This window comes from Archocentrus centrarchus, chromosome 6, assembly GCF_007364275.1.
Source record: "Archocentrus centrarchus isolate MPI-CPG fArcCen1 chromosome 6, fArcCen1, whole genome shotgun sequence".
Taxonomy (NCBI): domain Eukaryota; kingdom Metazoa; phylum Chordata; class Actinopteri; order Cichliformes; family Cichlidae; genus Archocentrus; species Archocentrus centrarchus.
This window is the reverse complement of record NC_044351.1, coordinates 19,123,610-19,145,323: the sequence shown is the minus strand read 5'-3', so window position 1 is coordinate 19,145,323 and position 21,714 is coordinate 19,123,610. Positions and strand designations below refer to the sequence as shown.

Here is a 21,714-nt window from a genome sequence, read left to right as displayed (position 1 = left end):
TTCTCTAGCCAACATTAGATTTTTACGTCTTTACGTAACACCAATTATCTTGGAAAATTGGTGGAAGTGCTTTATAACATTTATGAGAAAGACACTGGTACCCAAGAAATCAGTTGTAACAGGTGTGAGAGTCATTTGAATAACACTGAATAAAAATTATGGCATTTTTGATGTCAACGTACTATCAATTTTCTTCCATAAATTTATATTTATAAAAAGAAACAGTAAGTTAACAGAATAAATAAATCTCTGAAAGTTTCATGTTATGGAAACCTTTTTGTGTTTGCACATATTTTCTAAGCAAATAAATGTCAAGCAGAGTTTGATTTGTTAGCAAAGGATTGTTTCTCAAGTGGCATTTGTGGCTCTGTCTTTAAATAGCATTGTCAAATACATTACATACATTTTGCCAATAAATATATAATATTCACCATTGATTAAACAGGAACATCACATTTGCATTTTACATACACATAAAACTGTTGTTAACACTGTTTTTTGGAGCATGCAGAGAGAAAAATAAAACATTCAGGATCTCAGCTGCCTGACTTGTGTGTTTTTTTTTTCTTTTTTAAAGTAAATTTTGGTTCAATTGTGCGGATACAGCATGACATGATTAAGTGACCCAAACCCTAACAATGAACTCACTGGTCTCACCAACGTCCTTTCAGTCCATATCTCGACATCGCTGACATATTGCTTCTGTGAATTCTGAGCACTTTGAGTTCCCTCCCAGATCTTTTGTCAGAACCTTTAAGATGAATAACAAAAGCATTATAAATCAGAAAATGGGTCTACAATATATATCTAAAATGGCATTTCTTCAGAAAAGAAGTAGATTACCTTTCTATCTCGAATTGTCTCATAACAGGCAGTTTCAATCTTTTTGGCATGCCCATGCAGGCCCATGTGTCGCAGCATCATGACTGAACTGAGCAGCAGGGCAGTGGGGTTAGCCAGGTCTTTTCCTGCTATATCTGGAGCAGTTCCATGAACCTGAATGACACAAGTCCGTCACCACGTCTGACATTTCTATCAATCTCACATCTTTAAAACAATGAGGAGCACGAATACAGGAATATGCTACAATTTCAAGTGCTTTCACTAACTCATGCCACACCGTGGACTTTCTGTACAACTTGTACATTGATCATGTATCTGAAACTTGAAGAAAAATGACAAATGAAGAAGGAAAAAAAACAAAAAAACAAAAACCATACCGACTCAAATATGGCCACACCATTTGTGCCAATGTTTCCGCTAGGAGTTACTCCAAGACCTCCAATTAATCCGGCACAAAGATCGCTGTAATGGGAAACAGCATATATTGGATTTAAGCTTAATTGGTAAACAATTTACTAATATGTATCATAGCCACAAATGAGCAATCATATTTTTAATATACTGTAAATGTTTTAGTTGCTTTCTTATGACTCCAGACAACTGTGCTTTCTCCCATGTCTTTCAGCTGTGTTTTCTATGCTAACTACTGTGTGCACAGCCCTGCCTTCATTGTTGTCTGTGCTTGTTGTTCATGATGAGTTCCTCTTTGGATTGCTCCTACTTCACCTGCCCACTGTTGAAATAGGTTGGACAAGTGTCCAGGCCTATGCACCACCAAGATGCATCACTAATCGTCTCACCTGTTAAAAGGGATGTCAAGTTTTTATTCCAGCAGGCTGTGACTGGAGTGAGTGGTAGTACATTAGGGTTTCGTATACTTGTTTTTTTACCCCAAGGGGAAATTCAGAAAAAAATAAGGTTAAAAAAAATAGAAAAGTGGGCAGCACGGTGGCGCAGTGGTTAGCACTGCTGCCTCACAGTTAGAATACCATCTGGAAGGCCTGGGTTCGATTCCACCTTGGCCCAGGCCTCTCCCTCTCTCTGTGTGGAGTTTGCATGTTCTCCCCGTGCTTGCGTGGGTTTCCTCCGGGTACTCCGGTTTCCTCCCACATTCCAAAGACATGCACTTACTGGGGTTAGGTTAATTGGCTAATCTAAATTGCCCATAGGTGTGAATGAGAGCATGAATGTGAGTGTGAAAGGTCGTTTGTCCCTCTGTGTTGGCCCTGCAACAGGCTGGCGACCTGTTCAGGGTGTACCCTGCCTCTCGCCCTATGACAGCTGGGATAGGCTCCAGCCCCCCCGCGACCCTTAACAGGATGTGCGGAAGCGAATGGATGGATGGGATGGATGGAAAAATAGAAAAGTAATAAAGGACTCATGATTTATCTTGTTCTTGAGTATTAGAACATAAGCAATTTATTGAGTTTTTGAGTTACTTACCTCAAAATATCGCCATACAAATTTGGCATCACTAATACATCAAACTGTGTGGGATCCTGCACCATCTGTAAGTTTGCATGAACAATCCTGCTATTAATGAAGAATGTTAAAAAAAAACGCAACAAAGCATTCTTTCTGATCCATCTGAAACATTTGTACAAATTCACCACAAAAGCTACTGGAACGTACATTAAGGCACACAGTATCCAAGTACATCTCTGTGAATTTCACATCTTTGTACTTTTCAGCGGCCTCTCTACATTTTCGTAGGAAAAGTCCATCTGACATGCGCCTAAAAAAAAACAAAAAAAAATACACAAATAAATAAAAATTCAACACTGGATAAAAATGTGATTTCAGCAAGTAGCTTTACAACGACAAACTGTAATAAAATCTACTTACATGATATTCGCCTTATGAACAGCTGTAACACTGACCCTCTGATTATTTCTTGCATATTCAAAAGCATATTCTGCAATGCGTTTGCTGGCTTGTTCGGTGATGAGCTTAATACTCTGTACAACTCCATCAACAATCTGAAACAAAAAAAAAATTAACTGTGAATGTGACTACAATCCTGTGCAAAAGTCTTGAGTGACCCCTCATTTACTTATATTTTACTTCCAAGGAGCCACACTTTCTTGTAATTTTTTTAAAGTGATCTTGAACAGTAGTTTTCCAGGCTTCCTAAAAGTCTTTCACAGGTTATCTTTGGACATTGGCTGCTTTTTCACTCATGTTCAGTCCAGTCTTTGAACCTGTATTGTGTCCACATATAATACACAACTTAGCAAAGAACTAATTTTAAGCATCTTTAATCAAATCACTTGTTCTAATTTCTTTAGTTGAATCTATGAAAAATGCCATAGATAACACAGTTTGACAGGCATAAAACAATATTTCTGCACCAACAAGGTGATTCCCAAACAGCTATTAGCCGAAAACTTGGCATATTCGGGCATGGTGTGCAGTGTGTCCTTAGAAAACCTGAGGAAACTGGATGAATGGAGGACAAAACTGCTGAGTGGGTGCCAACACTTGTTGGCTGCATTGGATTTGTAACAGGGAGGAAAAAAAAACAGAAAAAAACAATGTTTTATTGATGCTTGCAGCTTGCAGGAAGCAGCATGTAAGCAAATAAAGGGCATTTTCCATCCTGCTTTTCCAGTGAGCTACTGTCACTGATGACACACTTCCTAATTTGAAGTGTGAATCTATTGAAACAGGGTGCCAGCAGCACCACTACAGTGGAATAGTAGTGACACAACATTATATCCAGTGACACAGTTAAATGTAAGCACCAAAGTAACCTAGGGAGTGTTTTCCTTGGAGTTTTAAATAATTGCTTAACACTTTAGTTTAACAATAACTAAAGTAACCTTGTAATTCACCAGGCACCTGTAAAATGCTGTCACATAATAAACCTGGGACGTTATATCCTGGGTTGACCTTTTTAAACAGTTGCTTAATGCCCAGATTTTCCACTGTTTGGACTGGCATCATTTCTTAATAACAGGTAATTTCAGTCATTTCCATCCACCGTTTTCTTGTCCTGTCATATGAAGTGCAACTATCGAATGTTTCACCAATGTTCAGTTGAGGCATTTGTTTACTTTTTGGTTGCAAAAAGTTAGTATCTCCTCCCTCGCAGTCTGTTTGTACTCAAGTGGCAAAACGTGTTTGTTGTTTCCACCTTTAATGGGAACAATTCTCTTGCATATTCTGCAAAGTGCTGTGCTTTGGTGCAGGTTGTTGAAGTATCTCTCTTTTTAGGTACTAAATCATCATCAGAAGCTGACACCAGCTCTTTCTCGCAGACACGCCCAGGCGAATCTTGTTGATGCCCACACTAGGGTGGGCATCAACTGTCACATAATAAACCTGGGACGTTATATCCTGGGTTGACCTTTTTAAACAGTTGCTTAATGCTATAGAAATGATATCAGGAAATTATGCTTTTATACCATGTAAAAATTTATACTGGTATTATAGCTGTCGATACGATATGGCACGGACATATCCCAAACACACTGCAAATGCAGTAAAAGCATACTTGGGTAGAAAAACACACAATGGATCATTATTGCATTTGCCTCCCCAGAGCCTGGACCTCAACCTTATTGAAGCAGCGTGGGATCATCGCAACAAAAGGCAGCCAACATCCAAAGAAAAGCTTTGAATGTCCTTCAAGAAGCCTAGAAAACTATTTATGAAGACTACTTAAAGAAGTTCTAAGAAAGCTTGTCAAAAGGTAATGTTGTTAAAGGTCTTACAACATGTTCAATCCCACTGTATTCTCCCTCGGTGTTTTCCCTGATTGTAACCAGGTTCACATCAGTGTAGGGGGTTTTGTAGCCCTCAATGGACACACAGGGCCGCACATTAGCATAGAGGTCAAAGGTCTTCCTCAACAACAGGTTCATGGAGGGATGGCCAGCAGCTATTGGTGTCTTCAAAGGGCCTGCAAAATGTTAAAGAATTCAAAATATAGGAAGAAAGAAAATACATCTAAACACCTCCTTCAAACACAGCCATATGAAATGATCGGTTTGGAAATTTGTTTTTAAGTGTGGGAAGTTTAACTAATGTCTCTAAAACAATTTCACTTCTGAGCTGTTGCTATGGGAATATGAGGATCAAGTTCCTGGAATAGAGAAATTAGTATATAGTCCCAACAAAAAACAAAACAAAACAAAAATAAAACACATAACTGCACTTGTATATCATTATCTGGATCAGAACTGGCCTACTGGTTAATCACACATTTTTAAAAACTTGATTTTTAATAAATATAGGTAAATCAATCAGGTTACCTTTCAGGCCTATTTTGTTCTTGTCCATTGATTCTTTGGCATCTGGAGGTATCATCCACTTTCCACCTGGTCCCCGAATGGCAGTAACATTTCTCTCTTCCCACCGAATAGGTGCCTATATCAAAAGCACATCCAACACGAAGGACTGAATTATCTTTCACAATGCTTTTTTTTTTTTTTTTTTAAACACAGAAACTTCATTTGTTGTCTAAACTTTAATTATATTTCTAATGTTACATGATGTATCAGTACTCAAGTAATAGATTATTCTTTGCTAAAATCTGAAAAATAACTGCATGTTAATGATTTTTTTTTCTCCTCTGGTACTAACTTTAGCTGCTTCAAATATCTTCATGACAGCAGTGGAGATCTCTGGACCAATCCCATCACCAGGGATTAAAGTGACAGTCTGAATCTGTGAGTCAGAAAAATGACACAAGATTTATTGCACATTTAAGAGGTAGTTTAAATTTAGACCCAAGTTACACCAAAAATCATCACAAAAAAATAGTCTGTAGCTTTATAAGGAAAAATAAATACCCCACGGATGAAAGTCCTGGATTGTGTTGTCTCATTCTTCAAGGCCCCGACTACCCCTGCTACCTGACAATAAAACAGAACACAAATAGCACTTTAAAAAAATATATTTTTTTTACCCTCCCAGGACTATTCTGTTGTTTATTTCTGGCAATAAGCAAAAGCATTGAAAACAGATCTGTGTAGAGTGTGTGGTGAACCGAATCGATATCTGGAGCAAAGAGGATAACAGAGTTTTTTTGCACTGCTGTGTTTAATAGCACAATATACTTGACCGGTATAACGGTTCAGCAGTCTTGTAATGTTTTCAGAAATGCACAAGTTAACTCTTTTGCCAATCCTTGGTCACAGTAAACTTATCTGAACATGTAAAGCAATGCAATTATATGAAGCACCCAAGGGATAAAAATATAAGAATGAACACCATAGACACACACCATAGACACACAGGCAGGTTGGCAAGCAGACAGCCAACTAAAGACAACCCTTACTTAGGAAAGTTTGCAAAACAAAGCCCCCATTCCAGATATGATCACATTACAAGCGAGGGGAGCAACTCACAAGCTCTTTTCCTAACGCAGCAAGGATATGCAGCATTTTAAGATGAGTATACTTGACTTACTTCCTGTGGTTTGATTTTATCCTTGCCACTGATCGATAAACCCAACTTTCTTAGTAGAATAAGAATCTGTAGACGATAGACATAGCTATAACGCGGCCTTAAAAAAAACATGTTCAACTAGAGCAATGGAACTACAATTTGTTGCTAACATGCAGTTGGCTAAAGAGCTAGCTAAACATGTCAGGTTGCTATAGCAACTACAGGGACGTAGCCTGTGCGTTAGCGCCCAGCTAAGTAGTTAGCAGTGTATGAACTGCCACTGGGACTGACAGTAAGTGTTAACTAATGAATTGAAACAAAATGCAACCAGTACTTCTGACACATTTTCATAAATCTCCGCATACATACCGCTGACCTCCACGCCTTTCCTGCCATCCTGAGCGAGCCAAGGTCGATAACAGCAGCTGCAGCAGCTGTAAAGCTAAGGACAGTAGAGCGGATATCCGCTCTGAGCAATTTTATTTTTCACACAATAGATAACGTCGTGATCATAGACTGGTCGTGATTCTTGTGTATTTCAATAATGCATACTCACGTAATTTAAATGTTTCACATTTTTAAATCAACAACTTTAAAGGCAGGGCTTTCTTTTGCGCTTACTTCTCTTTCCGAATGTAAAGCTAATAATATTAGTGCCACGCCATGAAGATAAAACAAGACTAAATTCAAGCTCAACATAGGAGAATGGGGCTTTATTTTATTCATATTTTATTTAAAATAAATAGCATATTAATGAACAAGTTCGGACGGCTGGTAAATGATTAGTTGGAGCACGATTACCGCCAGTAGGCGGCGCCAGCGGACTGCTTCTGAGACTCAACTCAGCCAAGGAGTGACTTCTGCAGGCTACATCCTTATGGTTTAGCTTTTAAAATATCATATTTGGATCAGTGAGAGCAAACATGGGAGGGTATGAATACATGTATGTTGTCCCAAAGAAGACTAAATAAAAACATATATATATATTAGTAAAAATAAAAATTGTAGTACACTATTAAAGCTTCATAAGCATTATATTTCCCACAACTTGATTGCACATATAATACATTTTATGATATAAAACAAGTAGAAACAGCTGAAGCAATCATTCAATCATGTTTTTTTTTTGTTTTGTTTTGTTTTTTTTGCAGAAATTGAACTTACAAAGAAAGCATACAGCATGGGACACATTAACTTCCCAAATTATCCAGCAATGCAAAATGGAAAAAAGCTATAAATTACTGAGAACCAATAGAAAATCTTAAGCAGCATAGCTCTCAGCATAAACAGAGGCTACAGCATGGTACAAAATGCACACTGTGCAAGTAAAGACATCTTTGAACCAAACTGAGGGCTGTCGGTATGGGTAAAGGTTTTCACACCACCTACACGTTTTGTCCAATACCCAATGCATAGGATGAGTACAAGGTCAGCAAATGCCACACACTGCAAGACAGAGCATGTGTGTGTCAGGCAATGGTAAATGTCAAGCATTTGGATATAGAGATAGAGTGGTAATCTGCAAAAACCTACAGTTCATTAGTCATGATATATCATACAACAAAAAAGTTGCTAAATGTTGCCCACAAATGTGTCCAAAATATGCCAGCTCAGATAGCATATTGTTTTGGCTGCTTCTTCAGGCTCATGGACCGTTCAGTTTGTGAAATGACATGAGTGGCTCTGTTGTTGAGGAGTCTGCATTCATGAAGAACATCTGTACAAAGAATAAAATACAAGACAAGAATTACACTGTAAAATCAGTGCAGTTAGCAACTGGTTAGATAACTAGGAACAGGTTGGCAGACAGTCTCTTACCATTAAACTGCTTGTAGGCTTCTTCAATTATGGCATTGTTTGATCTCTTTATATCCCAGTAACTATCCTCCACCCATGGCTTGCAGTCAGGATGTTCAACAAGCTGTCCATTCTTGTACAGACCAGCTGATCGTCAATCAAAGGAAGAAAATATCAGTCCAGACATATGAAAATAACTTAAGCAAGGGCAAACACAACTGCATCACAACTGTCAGCGGTGCCATGGGGGTATCCTCTGTGAGAGCAAATACTATGATAATCAAATTGCTCTAATAAATAAAGTGTGACATAAAGCTCATTAAAATCTACCTTTAATGGTATCATCAATGTCCTTGCATAACTGGTACAGATCACTCCCACGTCCGACAACTCTTTCACCTGCAATTTAAACAGATTAATTAATTAATTAATTAATACACAAAACCTTTACAGATAATTGTACAAAGAAGAAATGGAAAAAAAATCTCACCATCCAGAACTTTGATGTTGGGGAACATCTCGAGAACTACTGTTCTATATGAAGAGTTCCTGCACACTGACATAAAGAAACCCAGCATGACTTCATCAATCAAGAGTTTCCATCTACTGGAATATTTTCAAAGTCACCAAAATTACCTGGATTAGTGTAATTATAGGTGTTGTCTTTAAAACGTATATTTTCTAGTTTTCTCAAAGAAACAAGGCAGTGTAGGTTCTCAATGCTGTGGAAAAACAAAAGACACACTCTTTAATTTAACACAGTAATTTATGCATAAAGCATAGTTTATGTTTTTATGTCAATGTCAATAACACAGCAGTTTGTGAGATATTTACATTCTTAATCATCTATGGGGAAAAAAATCCATTCAGCGGTTATTTAGTCTTACCTGTTTATGATATTACCAGCCACATTTAAGTTCTGTAAACTGTCACAACTGCGCAGGGGCTCTGGAAATGCAAATACAGTGACCAATTTATGAGAAAATGTGAAGCCTATTCATGATAGAGATATAAGGTAATACAGGATCAATTATTGCTTCTAAAATCTTACCTAAATTGGAGATCCTGTTGTTAGACAAATTGAGGACGGAAAGAAGCCGTAGAGATGCTAAAGGAGCTAAATTTGTGATATTATTTCCAGAGAGGTCCAGTCTCTCCAAGTTTATACATTCCCCAATGCATCCAAGATCATGTACACCTATAAGACATACAATTTGAATCCCAAATGATATGCAAAGTTACAGAATTAAAAACAAACATATTATTTTCATCTTACCAAGACCTCTTAATTTGAGAAACAATATCGACTCCAAATCAAATTCTCCTGTACGTGACTTGAGCAGCACTGCGGTTATCTTCTCATGGTCTGCATCTGAAAGAAAGAGTGGCAGGACTTCAGAAGAGCAAAGCATATTTACTTTTCTATTCTTATACACCCACCGTCTCATTATTCGTGAGTCAGCACTGCAAAAGAAAATGCTGGAAGCATTGTGTCTGTTCTGCTTACAGTGGAACAAGCAAATAACCCATACAATCATCTCTGGGGTGGGCTATTCAGACAAGCAGTTTCTGAATTTCATATGTGGCTGCACACTGGGATGTCCTCCTGAGCAAAGGTTCACAAACAGATGCGCTGCTGGGTGGTATTAACTTGCCAGTTGCATGCATGAATAAAAAAAAAAAAAAAAAAAAAAAAAAAAAAAACCGAGGGAGTTATTTTTGGCTTAATTTCCCGAGGCAGTGTCAGCGAGCTCTTATTAAATCCCGTGGAGAGGTAAAAGGGAACCACGGCTGACCACATTTGATGATGATGATGCAGGGCTGTGTTATTTTCCTGTTCCTCCTCTTATTATATTTTCAGATATGCAGCACAGGTTTTTATTGAATTCATTTCAGCATAAAATAAATGAGGACTGACAAGCATGCATATATATCATTAAACATGACGAAAAATGTAGTGGATGTAGGCAGAGACTAATGTTTTGCATTGCATCTGCAGAAATAAAGCTCATGTCGTTTAGTTTTATGCACAGTCAGCCAGCAGTAACGTTACAAGTTGTTAGCAGAGACAGTATAAGGACTTCGATAGCCAGTGTTGCCATGTTAGCTATATTTGTGGGACAGCGGCTGCGTGGATTAAATCATGAGGATGATTCATCCGGATGAAAGTGGGTGGGCTTTTGAATTCCCCCCCTTAAGTGATGATTTATGCAAAATGTTGTGTAACAAACAAAAAGGGGTTGTTAGGTACGTTGTAGCTTAAAGCACAGCTACCTAGCATAAGCAGCTAGTGGCTAGCATAGCGACGTAGCAACAAGCTCCCCATCACAACTTACCTTGGTCCTTTTCTCGCTTCGAGTCCATCCTGGGCAACTTTGCTGCCTAGAAAGCTGCCTAACACAGTAAAGAGCGACACTTTCAACCAGTGTGGTGGAAAGGCGAGGTAGAGGCTGTGTGGGGGGAATATGAAATTATCATGGGTCCCGGTGTGCAGTCAGGACACGCTCACTGTACTGCTGTGCTGTAAGAGCACGCAGGTGGATGAGACGGACCTCAGTCTCCGCAGCCGGCTGAAGGAAAGAGGAGGCGATCATCTGCAGGACAGGCTACAGAGAGAAGCTGTGCACCTGGCTGAATTAAAGAGAAAAGGGGGGAAAAAACAAACATTTATTAAATGCTGCTTCCGTGCAACAGGTTACCGGGTCAATTAAAAGTTTTGATCTTGTTACTATGCCGTGGATAAATCTGCAGGGGTTTGGATCTGTGGTGGTTAATAAAAATCCAGTTAAATGCAGCTTAGATGGGAAAGTGTAATTAAACCAAGTTCAAATACCCCGGCGAAAAAAAATATTTTTAAATATATCTGAGTTGGAATGCATTGCACCAAATGCACCCCCCCCCCCCAAACAAACAAACAAACAAACAAACAAAAAAACACTGTACTTTATACTGAATTACTATTCTATTCTATTAAATTATAGGATAGGTTTTATCACTGTATTCACTATGCATACTGCAGATTAACTGGACTGAGGCTATGATCAGTTCAGACAAAGGACTAAAAAGTGCCCAGCCTTTACAACTTAGCATTAGTGGATTAGTTTTAATATTAAAGCACAGATTGCATGTTCATTACATGTTGCATCAATAACAGCCCATTACTAGTAATAAGGTTCAAGATAAAGAAAATATTTAATAAGCAGGTAATTAAGTGGCCCCACAGTGAAGTTACATCATCCATGTTACTCGCAGTCTCTAGTTCACATACAGGCCTTTTTATTTATTAATTTTCTAGCTTAGGTCTCATTGGTTTGTCTGGACTCCGGTGAACACCATCTGGGTACTTAAGGAGGAGAAAGAGATCAGTTTGCAGTCCTTGGGGTCAGCAGAGAACATCCACGGGCTCCGGCATAACTGGAAACCTTATTTATTTATTTATTTATTTCAGTTTTCTTGATGCACTTCCTCTACTTTTGCAGTCATGGACGACATCGTCTGGAAGGACATCAATAACATTTTTTTAAGAATTTGCAACGATATAAATCCATACTGTTCGGAGACTTTGACTCCGCCGACCTAAATGCCTTTCACTGAGAGAAGGACATTCAGTGCTGTGAATGTGTATAAGCAACAAATTACTTGATTAAGATGGGCAATAAACAAACGATATTTACCGACGAGCAACTTGATGCTTACCAGGTAAGTTTGAATGCTCGTGTCTATACCTGTGTTTTGAATCTGAATATTAAGCACAAATGAATATCCTGCAATTCCTTTTTTTTTTCTTAATGTTTTTATTGTGTGCTGCCATTTAAAACATTACTAGAAAAAGTGTTGGTGGAAGGCTAAGTGAAGTAAAAAAAACAAAACAAAAATCTGGGTAAAAGTAAACATATTTGTTTACTGATTATTGCAAGGCTGCTTCTTTTGTGCTGCCAGTATTTAAGAGGTTGAACTGATTTTTAATACTATTGCGCTTCTATTGCTAGACTGTTATATTACAATTTTTCTTTGTATTTTATGTCTAAAAGAGGGAAAGACACAAAATATTAATTATTAAAAGTGTCTCACCTCAATTTAAAACAAGCAATAACCGATTTCCCACAACAGTGCAGTCAGTTATGACTTTGTTGTTTAAATATTGATGAGCAGAATAGCAGAAGGTTTTGATTTCACTGCAAACTGGAGGATCTTATACAAACGGAGTCATCATCTGAGAGGATCTGACCTTTTGTTCTCTGTAACAACAATCCAGGTTTTCCCAGGGAGAAAGACATCTTCATATGCACGGGTTTATCATGTGATTCCGTGTGGACTTAATAATTGATGCCAAGCCAGAATGATGTGCCATGAAACTCTACTCTCTGGACACAGTTTCTCAAGAGCTTCTCTGGTTACTTCAGCTACTCCTAGAATACGGTTTCTGTTTGGCCAATAGTTGTTATCTCTAGGGTATCAGTTGAATGTACATTCTAAAGCTCAAATATTTAATGCTAGATTATTGCATACAGGATCAGCTTGCTTTGTTCACCAAGGAATTCAGAACTTCACAACACAAACACGACTGTGCTTCCATTTCCGAGTGTCAGCATAACTCATGGTGTTATCTTGTGTGATGGAAACTAGTAGGTCAGGTTGACTTGAGTAGGTGCATCAGTGAAAGCAAAGGGTGCTGTCCCTCATGCGCAGCTGACTGCACTCTGCTTCTTACACCCAGGAGCGTAGCTCAGACAGAATTCATACAAAAGGCAAATGTAAGCTGAGGTGCTCTAGTAGAGCTGTTGGATAAAGCCTGTGCCAGCACATGCATGTCAGACAACAGCAGATCACGTTCCCTCATGTACTCACACACATCATCGTTTAGGAGAAACCAGACACCCCACTTAGCGTTTTACAGTAATGGTTCATCACATGAATTCACAGAAGTGTCATTGTGAGCGTTTCATGGAAATTTCTATTGCACCTTAAAGAATTGGTTGTGATGTGCAGTTCTGTTAAACCTTATTGTAAGTATTTGCTTTTCACACGCTGTATCTCCCTCACTGCAGGACTGCACGTTTTTTACTCGGAAAGAAATTCTGCGGTAAGAGTTATATTCATTTGTGTTTTTTTTTTTCATTCTGAAAAATTGCTCACAGATATTTATTTTACTGTCAGTCACTTAAACCACTCTGGTCACGATACACATGTTATTAGAAGACTTTTTTATTTCCTTGTGTCCTGCCTTTGCTCTTTGGACTGTATGTGCTTTAAGTGGCTCAGGATTTGGCATGTAATGTTGGATGTTCAGTCACAAACTATTCTTTCATTACGTAGCTTTGTATAAAATAGATCACTGCTTCAGGCTCCATTTAGCTCCTATTTTTAACTCCTATAAGAGTTAAAAATGCCTCAGCCATGCAAAATCCCCAGAGCTCACTGATTCATTTGATTTAATTGCCAGCTGAAATATGGGATTTTTGGGGATGCTGTTTTTTTGAAATATGTTCATCCACCCACTTTCAGCCCTTTTCTTTTTTCACACATTGAAATCTGAGGCAATGTTTGAACATGAATACTTGAAAACGTCACATTGCAAAAAACAACAATTTCTGAATGCTATATAGTTGTATTTCACAATAATGCAAAATAAAGCATGTAAAACAAGAAATTCTTAATCAGAAAAATGAATAAAATGCTCTTTTCATTCAACTTTCATGCCGGACTGAACAAATACGACAAGTTGTATCACCAAAACCAAAATATCAGTGGATTGTCTGATCAGAATGGATCAGTTGGCCCACTACTGCACTGGAGGTGTCTGATAATTCTTGCAGCATTCATTCCAGCAGTCAGCATACTGATTGCCTGATCCCTGCTTGCCCATAGCAGTCATCTGTCCCAAATTGTAATATTTTGCTGTAAATCACGGTTGACAGATCTAGAACATAATTCAGAGATATCTTCAGTTACATGCAGTTTGAAAACTGAGCAACCAGAGGAGATATGCAGCAGATACAGTGCCAGTCAAAAGTTTGGACACACTCACCCATTCATATGAATGTTTCACTCAGTAAACATCTGTGCATTATGATTCGTGTTATATAATACAAAACGCATATACATTTATGTGTCGACCAAAATTACCATATGTGGTAAATATACTTAAAATATACTTATTGCAGTTCAGTGCTGCCTTTTATATTGTAATGGCTGCATTTCCAACCTTATTCACCTGCACCAACAAATCAAATGTTGGTCTCATTAAACACAGACAGGATTCAATAGGAAACCTAATTCAGACAAATATACCATTACATCTATGAATGGCATCTTATGTGCATTTATGATTTGTGGACATTACTATTATATGCAGGAGTTTGTCAGTGTAGATCTGGAAGGTTCTGTCTTGTAGCTGTGACTCAGTATGTTACATGAAAGTCATGTTGACCTTTTGACTGGTGTATTGTTATCAGGGCCGTCCAAAAAAGTATCACATTTCTACCTCAACATTTGAAAAATTAAATAAATATAATTCTATCTAGTGATGGAACTGGTCACGACTCACTGGACAGACTTAATTCTGTCCTACTGTTGCTCATCCACTTGATGACAGGCATAAATGACTCGTTTTTCTCCTTAATGGAAGCGAGTAGTGATGGTCACATTTCAGTATCTTTTGTCAGTGGTTTGTTCTAGATGTTAGATGATAAAGAGCTACTTAATAAAATGAAATACAGACACTCAAGAATGTTGTAGTGTAACATTAGAGAATGATATGTTCCTATATATTACATTTTGTATTTGTCAAGGAAAGAGGATGCAATCTTAGATACATGTGAAGCTCTTTCTCTCCATAGCTGCAGTGGTTACAGCACAGCTGAGAATCACTGAAGGTCACAAACTGACTGATCTGCAGTGAATTTGTTCCACGAGTTGCTCGAAGATGACAACAGGAGTTGCATCTTTTTAGATTTCACTTTACTGACATTGTGCAAAAGTACTCTTGGCTTCCAACTCAAAAATACTACTAGTAGTAGGAGTAAAAAAATATAAACAGCAAGATCGCACATATAAATATAAATATGAGATACCTTATGTTAAAAAAGATTTGGAAAGGTGTAGGTGTACTCATGTGCAGATATGCTTACATATCTGCACATGAGTACACCTACACTTCCACAAATTGCAAAGTGTTTGTTGTGTAATAAGAACAAAGGAAGCACAAAAGTTTTTCAATTTTTTTCTAGGTTGCACGGCAGATACCATGAGTTGGCTCCACATCTTGTACCAATGGACTACACCAATGAGCCTGATTGTAAAGTGCCATTAGCCTTAATAGTCAACATGCCAGAATTAAAGGTAAAACTCTTTTTTAAATTAATCAGCCTGTTTTAGTGGGTTTTTTTTTTGTTTTTGTTTTTGTTTTTTACCAGCAGTCTCTCCTGTTATGTATTAACGTATATGGGTTGTACTCAGGACCCATTTGTTGCACACTGCTCACACTGACCAACATTTAATCAACACTCCTTTCCAGAGGAGCAGAATTGATTTTGTAAGCCTTTGAAACTTAATGTGCTGTGAAATGATCTGACTGATTTATGCCCTCCTATATATATATATATATATATATATATATATATATATATATATATATATATATATATATATATATATATATATATATATGAATCTGCCATTTAAAAAGAACATTCTAGACTAAAAACAAGCTTGAATGGGCACACAGACTTATGATGTACCCTTCCTCTTGGCATGATTGGACCTTGCCTGTAAAACTGTCACATTAAGGCCGGGTTGTAAGGGTGGTAGGTGACCACTAAAGACAGGATTAGTCCTGTACAACTTCATGACCATAAATACATTCCTATCTTCCTGAACACTAATGAGCTGATTAGAGTCAACAAGAGGGATGACATTGCATCATTTTATTAAATCATGTTTAGCTGATTGCATATTGACCTCAAGCCGTATTCATTTTAGAATCACTGAACTACAAACTCTGTTTTAGTAGCATTGTCTTGAGCATGAATTTACATGTGATGTCAAATAAATCAGTTATCTAATTACTATATTGCTTCAACATACAAGCAAAGAGAGGAGTCAGGTTTTCCAGCTGAAACCTGTGATCAGCAGAATACAGTTAATTTATATATTCATTAAACTATTGTAGCTGGGTTTTGTTTTTGTTTTTTAGGCTTTTTACCTTCATTAAATAGTTTAGTGAAGAGGAGAATCAAACCTAGGCTGGTGCACTTATGTATTTTCTTATTAAAACATATAGGACATTATAAATATGTAGGTGTTTTTGATTACAGAGATTTTTTTATTTTTAGACTAATAAAAGCTTCTGCAGTTATTAAACAGAATCATGATTTATCTCCAGGAAAACCCATTCCGCAACCGGATTGTGGAGTCGTTCTCAGAGGATGGGATGGGGAATCTCAGCTTCAATGAGTTTGTGGACATGTTTTCAGTCCTCAGTGAAATGGCTCCTAGAGAACTCAAGGCCATATACGCCTTTAAAATATATGGTAGCAACATCTTTTAAAACATCCATATTTTATAGATTTTATGAATTCAGATTTTTTAATGTTTTACTGTAATCTCTGTTGCTGATAGATTTCAATGTGGATAATTACCTGTGCAAAGAGGACTTGGAAAAGACTCTGAATAAGCTGACAAAGGAGGAGCTGACTCCGGAAGAAGTTCAGCTGGTGTGCGAGAAAACCATTGAGGAGGCAGATTTGGATGGAGATCACAAACTGTCTTTTGCTGACTTTGAAAATATGATATCCAGGGCCCCGGATTTTTTAAGGTAAATAGGTTCATGTTATCATAACAACATTTTGAGATTATGGTAATATAAAAGCATAGCACTGTCACCTCATAGCAAGAAGGCTCCAGGTTTGTGCCTGACAGCTGGCTAGCTGTTTCCTTTCTTTGTGGAGTTTGAATGTTCTGCTTTTTTTTTGCCTGCATGGGTTCTCTCTGGGTGCTCCGGCTTCCTCCCACAGTCCAAAGACATGAATGTTAGGTTAATTGGTGATTCTCAATTAACCATAGGAAAAGGATCCGTTCAAAGAAATCATTAAAAACTCAAACTTACCATAATAAGTGTATGTAAACTTCTGATCAGAGCTGTATGTTCCTCCACCTGTTTTCTTCATTTCCTCATTCTGTTGTTGGGACTGCTGTCCCTCCCCCTGCACTTCTCCACGGCTACTGCAGCTTCTTGTGACTGAGAGGGCCTGTTACTAGTTGTTACTGGTGTTACTGTTGCTGGTGCAGCAGCAGCTGCCCCAACAGCTAACATGTTAATTTGACAATTTTTGCTACATCTGTTTCTAATTTCTTTTTCTTTTTCCCTCTTAGCTTTTCATCTCCACTTTTTCACTTTTGTTTGGAAATCTTTATCAGATACTTCTTCCACACTCTGGTCTACAAGGTGCATGAGCACACAGGGAAGGTAGGGGAGGGACTGGTTGTGTTAAGAGATTTGATTGGGCGATCCATTATCGGTAATGAAAATGAATGAATGGGCTGCTGACAGTGCTTGTAGGGCCGGTGCACAGAGATTACTACTTTTTCAATTATCTTTTACTTTATTTTATTTTTTTCAGTACCTTCCATATAAGAATCTGAGAGGGCTGGATGGACAGTTTCTAAGGTGACTGAACATCAAGACTCTACCTGAACCGTGTCCTGGCCACAGCACAGTCCCTGTCCATCATTTCTTTCCGACCTCCTCCTAAGTTGTCTTTACTTCACTTAAGTCTTGGGTTTAGGACAAAACTATTGGGTGAATCTGGATAATGATGTTCCTCAATTTTATTTTAGTAAAACAAAATGTATTTAAAACCTCATTTTCCAAGAAATTTAATAAAAAAAAATGCAATGATTAGCAGGTCATTTAAACCCTATAACTATAAAAGACAGCATATCACAGGTTGAAGTGGTAAAAATGTGTTGTTTTATATGCTCATTTTGAATTTGATGCTAAAAACACTTCAATAAAGTTGGAGAAGGGGCCAAAAAATGTGAAAAGCTGATTAAGACTACATAATAATACTCACAGCTAGAGCACAACTCACAACAAAGAGCAGCCCAGAGAGACTGAGTCATTTAAAAAAAAATAATGCATGGGAAAATAGTTCAATATTTAAAGAATAAAGATTCCTTAAATAAAGTCATTAAAAAGGAGGTTTCATTATCTATCATACATAATCTTATTAAAGGTTCAAAGAACTTCGAGATGTCTCTATATGCAAGGAAACAGTTGAAAACTAATACTGACTAGCACACTGTGTTAAAACCAGACATGACTGAGTAGTGGATATCACTGCTTGGGCTCAGGAACATTTTCAAAACCATTGTCAGTGAAACTGTATTGCACATGATTCCCTATGAAGTCTTTTTACAATGACACACTAGATAGCCAGTATTTATAAGACTATGGATAAAACTTGAAGCACAGCAGCAGCATTAAGGGCATACAGATATTATATAGCTATGCAATAAATAAAGTCTTGCGGTTGTTATCTTGCTTGTACTTTGCATGACAATCGTGTTGTACCGTTCCCCAGTTATATGAAGGGCTTCATCATCCAAACTCTTTGTGGTAGCTTTCATCTTCTGCCTCAGCCATTTACACAAGATGTCAGTTACTGCCATCTTTTCGATATGTATTTTATAGTACTTCATAAAATTCCTTGTATTTGCCTTTGAATAAATGTTGTTTCCCTGTGCGTTCTGACTTTGTGTGCATTTGTGGGGTTTATTGTTGTCAGTGAAAGAAGCCATTAAAAAAAACGGAGCTCTCTTGAATCGTTTCAAGCAATTGCTGCAAATGTACTCATATGATGATGCACCCAGCCATGAAACCAACTTAAAAATCAGGAAACACACATGCTTCTGCATAGCCCCTCATATGAGCTGTAATAAATTTTTAAGGAGGATGTGATCATTAAGAAAGATCTCCTTTGCCATCACCAGCCTGTGAACATCCTGCACATGCCGGTTAAATTTAGCAGAAAGCTGGAGGATATGGTTTTGGCTGTGTTGGTTTATGATTAATGTGTGGTGGTTTTTTGGCTGGAGGGTACAGATTTGCATCTGCTATGTACGGCGTATTGTGTTACACAGTTCATGTTTAGCTCAATAGTACCTATGAGTCATACAGACATACATGAAGAATTAGATGTCAGGTAGCCATACATGCAGACCTTCAGTCACTAAGAAGTTTAGGTCTGCTGAGACTTAAATCTCATGTTTGTTGACAAGTGCAATGGCTGCAAAATGGGCTCTGCAAGATTAAATAGTGCCGAGTTGCTCAAATACAGAAAAGTCACCGAGTAGAACTACATTTCACCTCATGTGTTATGTGTTTATGAGCAGCAACCCATCTGTATAAAACATGTACAAAACATAGGTGCAGCTATGAATGGAATGCTTTCTCCTCAACTGTACACAGTCCTTACTCTGAAAAATGAAGAGAGGGGACATTGAGTGCTGTATTTTTAACTGACAGTGGAGGATTTGTCTGTTCAGTGTTATTAAGCAATCTTCAGAGCAGCCAGTTAATTCTTCAGTTCATTATCTGACGTTTCCTTTCCGAGGGCAGCATCAAATATTCAGGGAGCTCCATTAATTACTGGTCTCACAGGGAACATCTGTTAGTTATGATCTCAGCAGAAACACTTCTGGTGCAGTGTGATTACAATGCCATAAAGCAGCCATTACTTTAAGCAACTGTTTCTGAGGGTGAGAGCGGCACAGCAGCGTGTAAAACCCACGCTGGTTTCACTGTTTGAGATCTTAATTTGATCTGATTTAAGATCTCGCCTTTAGCGTTCACAGCATAACAGCAGATAACTTAGGTGGTTGCTTAGGTTTTCGGTAAAAATTAAATCGCGGATGAACAATTTAAAGTACAACACTTGAACCAAAGCCTAATTCACACTCAGAGGGGTACATCTAATAGTATCGACATAATCTCTGACGATATTGAGCGAGTAAGCCGTGTGTCTGTTTGTTATCTCTGAATATTCCTTATGACGACTGAACAAACCTTATCCACAGATAAAGACATTAATGACATGTGGGTGAAGCCCCCCAAAGTAGGTAGACCTTGAGGTAATTTTAATTTATTATGAGATTGTTTGTTTGTAAGCAAAATAGCTCAAATGGTTTTGAACAGAAATGGATGAAATATTGTTGAAATATTCCTTAGGGGCCCAAGAACATATGAGTTCATTTCCAAGGACAAAGTTCAGGATCACCAAAAATATTCAAAAATGAAAAAAATCTCTATCTCATCACTGGTGAAATTTTAAAATTCACTTCTCAGTGAATTTTTCATTTATTGTATTGAAATTTGGTATAAGATATAGTTATATACCTATACCTTATACCAAAGTTTCAATGACTAAACAATTACCGCTGATAAGTCATTGTCTTTTTCTATTTTAAATTAAAATACTCATAATAATGTAAAGTGAACTACAAACCTTACACAAAAATTGCATATGATGGAGTATTACAACAGGTATATGCTCTACTGAGTGCCCTTCTAGTTATGTCAGTGTTTCTCAGATGTGCAGAAAGCCACTGACACACAATCAGGCAGTTATGACTCTTATCAGTCATAAGCTTTTATACCCCATGTTTTCCAGTGACACTTTATCATGTGGGTCTCAGTTGTGAAAGAGGAGCCAAATGAAATGTCACAAAGTTAATGATCTGCCAAGCTGAATGTTTGATTATCAAGACGTTTAGCACATCCTAGTCTGCATTACCCGACTTAAAGCACAAACAGCTTATTTCCTAATTTCTCTCATTCCATCCAACATGAAATAACACAGCAGCTGCAGTTTTCTCTGTTTTTTTTTTTGTTTTTTTTTACCGTTTAAGAGGATAACTATGAGAGCATTCAGACACATATTAAGTATTCCCATAATTGTAGCTTTACTGGTCCCAGTAAAACTACAATTAGCAAAGTAAAAGCAAAAAACAGAAGATAATAAATGACATTTTACCACCTTTGAACCACTTCCCCGTTGCTGTCACAAACAGACGTTTGAAAACTGTATGCAAATAAAGTTTCCTGTAAATGTGCAAAACTGGCGGAAGGAGCATGTAACATTTTTAAAGATCAGTCAGTAAACATGGTGGCATGTCACAAATTTTCCTCATGCTGCATATCTCTGGAACAATATGCTCTATGTTAGCAGTTTACAGGAATGTTCTTTGAGTGGAAAATCCTAATCAGAATGCATTCCATGGCCAGAGCACGCTAAAAACGGTACCATTTTCACAGCAAACACTGATAATATTTATACTTTGTATACTGATTTATTTTTATTTATTATTTGCATTTTGAGCTCTACATGTAGAAATGCTGCCATCACTCCGCAGCCACTCTAAAATACATATCCACATTTCTTCAGGGTGTTATCCTCTTCACCGTCACCTTTAGCCTCTATACATGTACGTATACCTGTAGACAAATATATATATATATATATATATATATATATATATATATATATATATATATATATATATATAGCATACATGCTCACAGGAAGGGGTAGTGAATATGCCCAGGTTTGTCTGCATTGATGAGAAGTAGATGAAAACAGTTCTCCTCTGCAGTTCAAGGTGAATCACATGCTGTGGACT

The 21,714-nt window shown here is 37.6% G+C and overlaps 4 protein-coding genes across 8 annotated transcripts in view; 1 reads left to right on the top strand and 3 right to left on the bottom strand.

Annotated features, from left to right (window-relative positions):
• Positions 1–32: 32 nt before the first annotated feature.
• Positions 33–6,694, bottom strand: idh3a (isocitrate dehydrogenase (NAD(+)) 3 catalytic subunit alpha). 3 transcript variants are annotated; one of them, XM_030731443.1, is made up of 12 exons: positions 6,607–6,678; positions 6,259–6,324; positions 5,640–5,702; positions 5,431–5,514; positions 5,100–5,214; positions 4,560–4,747; positions 2,689–2,822; positions 2,476–2,578; positions 2,287–2,351; positions 1,221–1,305; positions 844–996; positions 33–751 (listed from the first exon to the last, which is right to left on the bottom strand). In XM_030731443.1, exons 1-12 carry the CDS (start codon positions 6,631–6,633, stop codon positions 668–670), a joined length of 1,167 nt encoding a protein of 388 aa, XP_030587303.1. In that variant the 5' UTR covers positions 6,634–6,678; the 3' UTR covers positions 33–667. The 3 variants fall into 3 exon arrangements, with proteins under 3 accessions (XP_030587303.1, XP_030587304.1, XP_030587302.1); XM_030731444.1 differs by lacking the exon at positions 6,259–6,324 and having other exon boundaries at positions 6,607–6,694; XM_030731442.1 differs by lacking the exon at positions 6,607–6,678 and having other exon boundaries at positions 6,259–6,412.
• On the top strand, positions 6,488–17,712 carry cib2 (calcium and integrin binding family member 2). 3 transcript variants are annotated; one of them, XM_030731446.1, is made up of 6 exons: positions 11,683–11,733; positions 13,083–13,117; positions 15,264–15,375; positions 16,418–16,565; positions 16,654–16,849; positions 17,655–17,712. In XM_030731446.1, the coding sequence occupies exons 1-6, from the start codon at positions 11,683–11,685 to the stop codon at positions 17,674–17,676; spliced, it is 564 nt and encodes a 187-aa protein (XP_030587306.1). In that variant the 3' UTR covers positions 17,677–17,712. The 3 variants fall into 3 exon arrangements, with proteins under 3 accessions (XP_030587307.1, XP_030587306.1, XP_030587308.1); XM_030731447.1 differs by lacking the exons at positions 11,683–11,733; positions 13,083–13,117 and adding an exon at positions 6,488–6,529; XM_030731448.1 differs by lacking the exons at positions 13,083–13,117; positions 15,264–15,375.
• On the bottom strand, positions 6,988–10,591 carry lrrc61 (leucine rich repeat containing 61). The gene is made up of 9 exons (XM_030731445.1): positions 10,371–10,591; positions 9,311–9,406; positions 9,086–9,232; positions 8,922–8,982; positions 8,671–8,756; positions 8,525–8,590; positions 8,365–8,433; positions 8,056–8,181; positions 6,988–7,954 (listed from the first exon to the last, which is right to left on the bottom strand). The coding sequence occupies exons 1-9, from the start codon at positions 10,396–10,398 to the stop codon at positions 7,848–7,850; spliced, it is 786 nt and encodes a 261-aa protein (XP_030587305.1). The 5' UTR covers positions 10,399–10,591; the 3' UTR covers positions 6,988–7,847.
• A 3,918-nt stretch (positions 17,713–21,630) lies between the features above and the next one.
• The window catches only part of LOC115782291 (SH2 domain-containing protein 7-like), a 4,079-nt gene continuing 3,995 nt past the window's right edge, over positions 21,631–21,714 (bottom strand). The window contains exon 8 of the mRNA XM_030732391.1: positions 21,631–21,714. This exon is cut by the window's right edge and continues 435 nt beyond it. The gene's annotated coding sequence lies outside the window, so the exon portion shown is untranslated.